Source organism: Ranitomeya variabilis, chromosome 4, assembly GCF_051348905.1.
Source record: "Ranitomeya variabilis isolate aRanVar5 chromosome 4, aRanVar5.hap1, whole genome shotgun sequence".
NCBI classification, from domain to species: domain Eukaryota; kingdom Metazoa; phylum Chordata; class Amphibia; order Anura; family Dendrobatidae; genus Ranitomeya; species Ranitomeya variabilis.
Window position 1 is genome coordinate 102,696,198 of NC_135235.1, and position 12,556 is coordinate 102,708,753.

The 12,556-nt window shown below is 40.6% G+C and overlaps 1 protein-coding gene across 4 annotated transcripts in view; it reads left to right on the top strand.

The window, feature by feature from the left end:
- The window catches only part of MYPN (myopalladin), a 285,718-nt gene that overhangs the window by 138,043 nt on the left and 135,119 nt on the right, over window positions 1-12,556 (top strand). For all 4 annotated transcript variants that reach the window (XM_077258986.1, XM_077258987.1, XM_077258989.1 and 1 more), the window contains one exon: window positions 3,880-4,824. In XM_077258986.1, the coding sequence (XP_077115101.1) occupies window positions 3,880-4,824 (945 nt within the window). The remainder of the gene's footprint in view (window positions 1-3,879; window positions 4,825-12,556) is intronic.

Consider the following 12,556-nt stretch of genomic DNA (forward strand, 5'->3'; position numbering starts at 1 on the left):
TGTTACAATCTGACACAGTTCATCGATAAATGTGATGTCTGCTGGGCTGTATATGTTTGAGAGGCTTCTGCTGGGCTGTATATATGTATATATAAGGGGCTGCTACTGGGCTGTTTATATATGAGGGGCTGCTGCTGGGCTGTATATATCAGAGGCTGTTTACCTGTATATATCAGAGGCTGTTGCTGTGCTGGCTGTATATAGAATAGAGGCTGAGGGGCTGTATAAAGTGTATACACAGCACTATACTGTAAACAGGTCCACACTATATATATACAGTATACACAGACACACTGAAATGCAGGATATAGTGTGGACCTGTATATACAGTATGGTACTGTGTAGGACAGGAGCTGCAAGAAAGATACACAGACAGAGATCATATTCACCCACCGCGACAATGTGAAGACTGAACCACTTCACCTCTGGATCTTCAGTGACTGAAGATCCAGAGTGAAGTCCTGTTGTGCCCCATGGTGGAGAATCCTCTTCTAGCGCCAACATCGTGGCTCCACCTCCTTCCTCGAAGGTAGCTGAACAAACTCTCATCTGATCTAATCCGAGGGAGCGATCATATAGCTGAATAGGTAGCGCCTAGAAGCTTCTGTTGGGATCGGAGAAGGCTGCTGCATGCCATAAGCTAAGCATTAGGTACAGGGATGGTACTAAGTCTGGCTAGGCTAGCCAGGTCAGTGGATGCTGACGCAGGTCAGGTGCCATGACTCTGCCGCTCTGCGCCAGCCACTGAGATGTAGGACCATAGCCAGGTCCCTACACTTTCAATAGTTTCTCTTTTGTTAAATATCCCTTATCATTAGAAATGGTTCACAGCAAAGAGACGTGTATTTTACATGTTTTGAGATATTTTTCCCTTATTTTGGTGGGTGGCCCAGGGCCCGGACCCCTTGAGCCCCCCCTAAATCCGGGCCTGCATATGGCCACTGTCACAACTGGTAAGAGCTCATCGGTGGGATTGCTGGGTGTTAGACCCCTACCGATATGTTAAACATTGAACACAATGGGCTTTTGACTGTTTTCAACTGTAAAATTAGGAAACTATCCTATAGATAGGTCATCAATATCCAAGTAAAGGAAATCCCTTTTCAAACATTGTTTCAGAAAGCATCCACTTACAGACAGCTGCAAACAGAAAATGTATGGGAGTATGACCTCAAGCAGCTCATGGTTCACTTTGATCTTTATGTATTTATAATGTTTGTCCTATTATATATCAGATAGTATCCATTGTCTTGACTTCAGTGCATATTATTATTTTTTGTACAGTAAGGTCGAAGACCAAGGGCTCATTCAGAAGTCCGTTTTTCTCCACGTACAAGAAAAACAGACTGATGACGTTGATCAGACAGTGATCAGAGTGTGATCAGAGTGTGATCAGAGTGTGGCCCAAGTGTCAAAATTTTTTCTCGTACGTGCAGAAAAAAAAAAAGTTTCTCCACCTTCTCCTATGTGGCAGTCTGTGAAAATCAGAATGCACTTGGGTGTCATCCGAGTGCGGTTTGCTTTTTTAACAAACCCATAGACTTGCACTGCCAATCATGATCCGAAGGCTCTGATCAAAGTTTAACATGTCTTCTTGATTCTCCGTGGACCAAATGGTCCCTGAAAAATGACAGATATGTGAATGTCCCTATAGACTATCCCAGGTATGAGTGCTATCTGTTGAAAACATGGAGAGCGCGTCTGAATGAGGCCCAAATGTAAGCTCCCAGCAACACCAGTCTTGTATTTCCTTGGGCTTGGAATATGGTTTTATGTCTTGCTCATAAAAATCCTTAATTCCTTCAAGACCCTAATTCTGAACAGCTACAAACCTTTAACTCTTCAACATCCCTGATTCACATCTATATAAATATTTAAAAATAGAGGAATACATAAATACAAAACCAAAATTCCCCCTAACTTTCCCCAGAATAATCTCAATTCTTCTAGATAATAATAATAAAAACATATGGAGTACTAGATCAATCTATCAATGGTTCAATGACGACATAAATATTTCAAAAAACATAAATATACTTATATGGGAAAGGGACCTGAATATTTCATATTCCATTGAAAAATGGTCTCAAGCCCTGAAATGGATCTATTCATCAACAACTTCATCAACTCCCTTCAAGGCTCATCACTTTTATTTTTACACATTATACAGACTTATGAAAAAAAGTAACTTTGGAAGAAAAAAATCCTTCTGACTTCTTATGATTCTTACAACAAATAAGGGGAATATTCAGTATGTACTGTAGATTTGACAAATCAGTTTCCATCTTGTCATTAGTTTAAAAAACAACAAAGACATGTACATGCTAATTGTAACTGCACTCAAGCTGCCAAAATAATCACCTACCTAACTCCCTTTTATCTTTATGTCATCTCAAGTTCACGCTTACAGCTCAACCCTAAATGTATGGCAGATGCCTTCATATATCAGATAAAGGGAATTTGCACAGTTGGCCTGATCCTGTCTTCAAGTTGCAACTGGAGCAAGGAATATTACATTTTTCTTTGCTATACATTAGCCGATCTATCGAACATACCTATGCAAACTTTTTTTTTTTTATAATGTGTTTTGTCTTTATAATTGAACTACGTCCGTATTATGCTGTTTTAGTCCCCTTAATATGTACTGGTGATTTCTGTACTGGGAAAACACTATCTATCAATGTTCCTCATCACTAGCTATCTCTATCTTTGAACATCTTTAATTTCTAGGCTGCTTTTCATTCCATACATGTCACACTGACAGCACACGGACACACGGATGTCAGATGGACACAGGCCGAGGATCTCACCAGTACTGGTTTATCCAGTACAGGAGTCACCAGACCGCGTGAAGGAGGCCTTATAGAGTATCTACTGATTTCTTGCACAGTGGTGCATTGTGCATAGATGCTTATAAGATAATGTGGGTTCATTTTAATTCCTCATATTCTCTTTTCTTTCTTTATCACAGCAAACGCTAAAGTTAACACATTTTTAGGATATCAATACAGTATTTCATTAGTGAGCTCATTTATTATTCCCTTCATACGTATGATTTGGTTAGGACATGTCACCAAGACTCAGGAACAGCATTAATAATTTAATGAATGAGATTGAGACAAATGTGAAGCTATGGACTTAAGACCCCCATACACAGTAGACTATTGTGTATGGGGGCACTGGCCAATTGATCGTTGGGGTGGAGATGTGCATCAGGCATGTCTAATACTTTGTACTCCCAGAGAGGAGCAGCCTCCGGCTTTTTCCTCGAGAACATACAAGCGTGTGGGAGAGATGACCAAAATGACTGTCACCTAAAAGATCAGCCATCTAATGTGTATGGGGGGCCTTAAGAGCTCGGTGATATAAAAAATAATGACACGCTATAGCAAATTGAATGGTGATCTGTAGTTGTTGGTGTTATTACCCTTTGGAATATGAATCTCACTTGATTTCTAGATTTAAAGGGGTTGTCCACTACTTACCTCCCATGCCATGTATAAGTAATCAAGAGGAAGTGAGCAGCTATCACCTCCTCTTGATTACATATTCATCCAGAGGTTACTAATATGCCTGAAGGAGGAGACAGTGATGCCAGTGCTGGTTGGGCACAGGGCTCACATGTCATAATAACCTCACAAGTGTCGACACCACGGGGGAAAACATTCAGATCATCAAGGGGTTGTCATAGTTGTGGACAACCCATTTAAAATCTTGAGTAAAATAAATGTGTAAATGTGCCACAACACTTTCTTAAATTTAATTTTGGGTACCATATTGCAAAATCAGTAAGCATTGAGATTAATATGTCATGACGATAAGTGAAGAATGAGCCACCATTATATTCACATGGCAGGTCCTTGTTCTTTTTATCAACAGCATGCAAGACGATAATATAGAAGATCGTACGTCTATTTCCCAGCTTCTCAGAGAGAGCTACTTAGCAGAATCTGTTATACATCAGGAAAACAGTGAACAAAGCTCTACTATCTCCTCCACCCACTCAAATCATCATAGCCTCTGCTCTGCCAAAGTTGATGAATTAGGAGGAACAGATGACTTTTCTGATCTTTCTGCCTTTCTGAGCCAGGAAGAATTAGACCAAAGTGTACATTTGGCACGACAATCAATTGACCAGGATGGACAACAAAAAGAGGCGCAGTCTGTTCTTAAATGCCCTCCCAGAGAACTGAGGAAACAAGCCAAATCTTCTGTAAGATCATCTCTAAGCACTCCAAACAACCCAGCAGTCCCTGACCAACAACAAGACTCAGACTTTCATCAAGAACATGTCCTAAAAGGTACAAGAAACTCAGCAGACGACGCTAAGGATACGAAAAAGCAACAGAGAATAAATCCTTATGGAAGCGAGACGGAGTCTAAGAAAGAATTTCTAAATAAAGCAGCAGATTTCATAGAAGAGCTATCTTCATTATTCAAAGCCAACAGTTCCAAGCGGATCAGGCCTAAGACTTTAAAAAGTCGAAGAAGCAAACGTGATTTAAAAAGTGGAACTCTTGAAGAAGACATCTCCAATTACACCACTCAGTCAGAAAATCGAGAGCGGCCGCTCTGTCCGCCAGTACAGACAGAAATAGATGCTTCTGTCTCTGAAGAACCAGAGAATTTGGAAGCAGTAGTACCAGAAATTGAAAGGGAAGAGGTTTTAGAAGTTGAGACGAATGCCGCTTCCTCTTTTTATTTAGAAGAGACTATTGGACAGCCTCCTAATTTTATCCAGAAATTAAAAAGTAGGGAAGTTACTGAAGGAAGTAGAGTACAATTGGACTGCATTGTGGTTGGAATCCCAGCACCTGAAGTAAGGTACATACTTTGTTGCTTTTTCTTAATTCTTGAACTGATATTAACAACAGAACAATAAATGATGGATGCAATCTATCACTAAGAGAAGCATTGGCACATATAAGGAGCTCATCACATAACAGTGACACAATAAGGCTAGATGACATGGTTATAAGGAGAATGTCTCTAAACTTATAAAAAAAAGGTAAAAAAAATCTTTAGTGCCAGTGTATGTGAATATTATGGCATTGCTGACATTTTCTGTAATATCTAATAAGTACAAAGTTGATAATGACATAAATAAAACAACGATAGTTGCTATATAAAAAAAGAAATATTTGCCTTTCACTCAAAATAACCATATACTATAACCAAAGACAACAAAAACACTCCCGATATTTAATAACTTGTAAGCAGCTCTGTGATGGCTGAGAAATAAGACCGCACCAGAGTTCTCCTCGGCAGCACCTGTCGAGCAGTAAAACTTCAGTGTCAACATTTCACATGTACTGTAAGCCGGGCTGGATAGGTTTATTGCGAAACCTTCTGTCAGCCAGAATGTTTTCTTCTATTAGATTACGAATAAGATAAACATCCTGATCATATTTTACTATGCATCATTTCAGAGGGGCGAGGCTTCCTCTGAGTAAGGGTAGGAGCTGCACAGTGGTGATACTAAGGTACCATCTTCTTGATGAAAGGTAGGGAAACAAAGAACTAAAAGGGTTATATCTGAAGGCACCTTTACAGTGGACTAGTTACACTTACTGGATGGAAACCTCAAACTGTCATTATAAAGCTACAGTGATGACGGCACACCAATCTCAAAAGTGCCCATTTCAAGATGCAACAATACTGTATTACAGTATTTTGCAATTAATTTAGAAATGTCATATGTGGGTGTGTGTATATATATATATATATATATATATATATATATATATATATATATATATATATATATATATTTATTTTTTTTTACAGCTCTGGCAAAAATTAAGAGACCACTGCAAACTTTTCAGGTTGTCTGATTTTTCTCTTTATAGGTATATTTTTGAGTAAAATGTAAATTATTCTTTTATTCTATAGACTACTGACAACATGTCTCCGAATTGCCAAGCTCTAAATTTTGTATTTATTTTCAGAAAATGAGAAATGGTAAAAAGAACAAAAAAATGCAGTGCTTGTAGTCCTCAAATAATGCTAAGAAATCAAGTTCACAATCATTTAGAAACAACAATGCTAATGTTTTAACTAATTAAGAGTTCAAAAATCAATATTTTGTGGAATAACCATGATTTTTAATCACAGCTTTCAGGCGTCTTGGCATGCTTTCCACCAGTCTTTCACACTGCTTTTGGGTGACCGTATGCCACTCCTGGAACAAAAATGTAAGCAGTTCTTCTTTGTTTGATGGCTTGTGACTATCCATCATCCTCTTGATTACATTCCAGAGGTTTTCAATGGGGTTCAGGTCTGGAGATTGGGCTGGCAATGACAGGAATTTGATGTGGTGGTCCTTCATCCCCACCTTGATTGACCTAGCTGTGTAGCATGGAGCATTGTCCTGCTGGAAAAACCAGTCCTCAGAGTTGGGAAACATTGCCTGAGCAGAAGGAATCAACTGGCTTTTTCTGCATTATTTGAGGTCTGTAAGCAATGCATTTTTTTGTTATTTTGACCATTTCTCATTTTCAGAAAATAAATACAAAATGTATTGCTTGGAACTTTGGAGACATGCTGTCAGTAGTTTATAGAATAAAAGTACGCTTCACATTTTACTCAAAAATATATCTATAAAGAGAAAAATTTGACAAACTGAACACTTTGCAGTGGTCTCTTAATGTTTGCCAGAGCTGTGTATATATATATATATATATATATATATATATATATATATATATATATATATATATATATACATACATACATACATACATACATACACAGGTGCTTCTCTCAAAATTAAGATATCATCAAAAAGTTAATTTTTTTCAGTTCATCAATATAAAACGTGAAACTCATATATTATATAGAGTCGAATGAGGTAGAAACCGCGCTTAAGGAGAGAAAAAACGGTGGTAACGAGATGGTCCAACGATAAGGTGCTCCAAGCAGAATACAGACACTATTCCCCCGGGGAAAAACAGCAGTAGTGATGCACTCACTTTAACGACCTGTTCACACCATACCTTACAATGGTGTCACCAAAGAAATAACGAAGGCTGATTAGCTTACCTACGTGTATGAGGTGCTGTGGTGTGCTGGTTGTAGACTACAGGTACCGGGGTTGCGGTCGTATCCGTGGTGGGTGATGGAGCCCTACATGTAGTGCTCTTCTGGAGGTATACTTGTAGTTGTCCGGGATTGTGGCACAGACTGTGCCGGATGGAGGAACGCACTGTGGAACCAGGGGCGCTCTGGCCGGTAGCGCTTCCTGGAAACCACGAGGAATAGAAAAAAGAAGATGGCTGGTAGGCCCCTCCTACTAGTGACGTCACTGACAATACGGATCGCCGTAGCGCTCCAAAAAAGGGGGGAACGGGACGTTTAACCAACGCCTTTCGAAGAGGCTAAGCTCTTCTTCATCAGGGTTACCGCTGTCCCTCACCCCTCTGTAATATATACAGCCATATCTGCGTCCCGCCCATCCTATTAACCCCGGACTCCCCAACCAGTGTCTGTATCACCCTCTAATGGCTATTGCACACCTGGTGTGCATAAGGACCAAAATGGAACAACATGCATGAAGAATATATATACTCGCCAGAAACAAGAGTCCTTTACCATTTATTACCATTCATCAAGCCACAAAAGTACGTCATGCTGTATGCATGAACGTTCCACACGTACTACCTACTGCAAAATTTTAAAACAATAACAATAACAATAAATCTTTATTTACTTATTCACTAAGAATCATAAATAATGTGTGATTAAAAGCAGATAATGTGCAATTAAAAACAAACATATAATCCTATGAAGGGATAATACTCGCCCTCCCCAATGGGCGATCCCAAAAATATAAAGAATACATCTAGATTATTGATGTTCCAATAAATGATTTAAAATTGCTGCACTAGACAGCTAGGAACTATTCCCCTAGATGAAATTAGAGGAACATTCCAAGCTGTTAAAAATGGATTACAGCTATTAGAAATATTGAAAAGATGATAAAACTTGTTAAAAGGTGTTAAACCGCAGTAGAAAAGATAAAAATACCAGGGGGAGGGAGGAGGGGAGGGGAGAAAAAAGGGGGGGGGGGTTGTCCTGGTTTGTGGGGCAAATAAGATCTCATACTAACACCGTCACCGCTGGGATCCGATTGCTGTTACAAAACCCTGCCCACCTAAAAAATCAAATAGAGCTCCTGGTAAGGGAATCAAGCCCAGTATATAAAGCAGTACTGAGCTGGTTTACCAATATACCCCCCACTAGAAAAACCCCCACGTGGTGTGCTTATAAATACGGTAAAATAACCAGTTAAAACTACTATTACTGGAAAGCAAATAGTTCCAATTCCTGATTCAAACCTCCTGGGGCCAGGCTATCTAGGGTGAAAATCCACTGCGTTTCCGCCCTAGACATTTTACTAATAAAGTCCCCCCCTCTTGGGTTTTGATGGACCTTTTCAATGCCAGTGAAGAATACCCCTTTGATTGATTTATTAGGTTTATCAACAAAATGCCTTGATAAGGGGTGTCCTATGTGGCCCTTTTGGATATTTTTCAGGTGTTCCTTAATACGGGTCATAAGGCAACGTTTGGTTCGCCCCACAAAAAGTTTGTTACAGGGGCATCGAATTAGATAGATGACCCCTGTTGAGAAGCAGGTAATGTTCTCCTTAATGGTGAATTCCTTGCTGCCACACGTATCCCTAAATGTAAATTGACGCTCTTTTTTAAAACTAGTATTTATACAGCAAAAACAACTACCACATGGTGCAAAACCTACGTGGGCATGAGGCCCAAGGATTGGGCTTTTCTATATATAAATCGATTTATATATAGAAAAGCCCAATCCTTGGGCCTCATGCTGGCCCCTACCACCAAGCTGGCCATAGGCAATAGAGTAAAACGGCCAATGACATCCTCACAATCTAACATAGGTTTTGCACCATGTGGTAGTTGATTTTGCTGTATAAATACTAGTTTTAAAAAAGAGCGGCAATTTACATTTGTTTACATGTGTTACTTGTTTTCATCTGTTTCATTTTTTAAACCAATTTTATGTTAGATTAGAAAAAAGTATATTTTTAGCCTTAAAGGCGCATTTTTTTGTTTGTTTTTTGTTTTTAATATTTTTCTATTGTCATTCTGAAAGCCAACTTTTTTTTTTGTCAGTGGATTCATGTAAGGGCTTGTTTGTGGCAGGTCGCTTTGTACATTTTAATGCCACTATTTTGGCAACGTAAAACTTGATGTTGATTAAGCTTTATTAACTCTTTTTGGAAGTGAAAAAAAGCAGCAACTTTGGCATTTTTTTTTACATCTACCAAATTTTTTATGCTTTGATACTGTAGCATTTTTCGTGCGTCACTATTTTGAGAGCCTCAGGTTTTATATTTTACTGTGGCAGGTTGATTGTACAATGATAAGCTTTTTTTTTCATTGATGGCCATTGCTCTATACATATAACTTTTTGATAACTTTTTATTAAATTTTTGGTAAGCGACATTAACTAAACCAGCAATACTGGAATTGTTCTATTACGGTACTTTTTTATAGTATTCATTATGCGGTTTAATTTACACTATCTTTATTAACTTTATTATCATATTATCAATATGACTAGATAGTGGCCCGATTCTAACGCATCAGGTATTCTAGAATATGTATTTATGTATGTATATAGCAGCCACATAGTATATAGCACAGGCCACCTAGTATATAGGAGCCATGTAGTATACAGCAGACAAATACTACATGGCCTGTGCTATATACTATGTGGCTGCTATATACATACATACATACATACATATTCTAGAATACCCGATGCGTTAATACAGGCCACGCAATATATAACAGTGGCCTCGCAGTATATAACACAGCCCAAACAGTATATAACACAGCCCACGTACTATATAACACAGCCCACGCAGTATATAGCAGCCACGCATTATATAACACAGGTGACGTAGTATATAACACAGGCCACGCAGTATATAACACTGGCCACGTAATATATAGCACAGCCCACGCAGTATATAGCAGCCACGTAGTATATAACACTGCCCACGCAGTATATAACACTGGCCACGTAATATATAGCACAGCCCACGCAGTACATAACACAGCCCACATAGTATGTAACACTGGCCAGGTAATATATAGCAGCCACGCGGTATATAACACAGCCCACGTAGTATACAGCAGTGTGGGCACCATATCCCTGTTAAAAATAGTTATATACTCACCCCCTGGGATCCAGCGAAGCTCCGGCGATAGGCGCACGGCTGCCACCATCTTCCGTTCCCAGGATGCATTGCGAAATAACCCAGATGACTTAGCGGTCTCGCGAGACCGCTAAGTCTTCTGGGTAATTTTGCAATGCATCTCTGGGAATGGAACATGGCGGCAGGCGCGAGCGCATCGTCGGACGACGGAGGGTGAGAATAGCAGGTTTTTTGTTTTTTTATTATTTTTAATATTAGATCTTTTTACTATTGATGCCGCATAGGCAGCATCAATAGTAAAAAGTTGGGGACACACAGGGTTAATAGCAGCGGTAACAGAGTGCGTTACCCGTGGCATAACGCGGTCCATTGCCGCCGGCATTAATCCTGTGTGAGCGGTGACTGGAGGGGAGTATGCGGGCGCCGGGCACTGACTGCAGGGAGGAAAGAGCGGCCATTTTGCCGCCGGACTGTGCCCGTCGCTGATTGGTCGCGGCAAAACAGCCATGACCAATCAGCGACTTGGATTCCATGACAGACAGAGGCCGCGACCAATGAATATCCGTGACAGACAGACAGACAGAAGGACAGACAGACGGACGTGACCCTTAGACAATTATATAGTAGATTATGGCAATAACCGGTTTATATTTTTTTATATTTAAGGATTTTTGCACTACAAAATCACTTTACTTTATAGTAGACATTGCTGAATTAGAATTTGTTTTCTAAAGGACAAACTGCAGTTGTCATTAGCATCAAGGCCTTTTTTTACCACTTTTTTTTTTTTTTTTCTGGGGCAGCACACAAAAATAACAAGAATTGTGGTATTGTTTTCAATTGTCTTTCTTCACAGCATTTACCATGCACCTCAGTTTATTCTGTGGGGTCTGTATGATTACGGTGATATTCAATGTTTGTAATTTGTTTAAAACTTTTAGTACTTTTAAACAAAAAGAGCACTTAAAAAATTATTTATGTTTTTGTATTGCCATTTTCTGAGAGTGATAGCATTTTACTTTTTTTTGCAGATGGGACTGCATGAGGGCTTTATATTGTGTGGGACAAAATTTTTTTTTTCTTTTTTCTTTTTGTGGAAATACCGTATATACTCGAGTATAAGCCGACCCGAGTATAAGCCGACCCCCCTAATTTTGCCACAAAAAACTGGGAAAACTTATTGACTCGAGTATAAGCCTAGGGTGGAAAATGCAGCAGCTACCAGTGAATTTCAAAAATAAAAATAGATGCTCCATACCGTTCATTATGGCCCCATAGGTGTGCCATATAGTGCTCTGCACCGTTCATAATTGCCCCATAGCTGTGCCATATAGTGCTCTGCACCATTATTGTCCCATAGCTGTGCCATATAATGCTCTGCACCATTATTGCCCCATAGCTGTGCCATATAGTGCTCTGCACCATTCATTGTTGCCCCATAGCTGTGCCATATAGTGTTCTGCACCATTATTGCCCCATAGCTGTGCCATATAGTGCTCTGCACCATTCATTATTGCCCCATAGCTGTGCCATATAGTGCTCTGCACCATTCATTATTGCCCCATAGCTGTGCCATATAGTGCTCTGCACCGTCCATTATTGCCCCATAGCTGTGCCATACAGTGCTCTGCACCATTATTGCCCCATAGCTGTGCCATATAGTGCTCTGCACCATTATTGTCCCATAGCTGTGCCATATAGTGTTCTGCACCATTATTGCCCCATAGCTGTGCCATATGGTGCTCTGCACCATTATTGCCCCATAGCTGTGCCATATAGTGCTCTGCACCGTCCATTATTGCCCCATAGCTGTGCTGCTGCTGCTGCAATAAAAATAATAAAACACATACTCACCTCTCTTGCTTGCAGCTCCTCGGCGCCATCTTCCCGGCGTCTCTCCGCACTGACTGATCAGGCAGAGGGCGGCGCGCACACTATATGCGTCATCGCGCCCTCTGACCTGCACAGTCAGTGCGGAGAGAGAGACGCCGGGAAGACAGAGCGGCGCCCGGCGTGTGGAACGCGGACAGGTGAATATGTAATACTTACCTGCTCCCGGCATCCCGCTCCTTCCCCCGGACAGCTGGTCTTCGGTGCCGCAGCCTCTTCCTCTGTCAGCGGTCACCGGCACCGCTGATTAGAGAAATGAATTATGCGGCTCCGCCCCTATGGGGGGTGGAGCAACCTATTAATTTCTCTAATGAGCGGTCCCACGTGACTGCTGAACAGGGGAAGAGCTGCTGCACCCGGAGACCGTGGGACGGGCAGGGGGAGCGCCAGGAGCCCCGGAAGCAGGTAAGTATGCCTCAGCGGCCTCTCCCCCTCACCCGCCGACCGTGACTCGAGTATAAGCCGAGG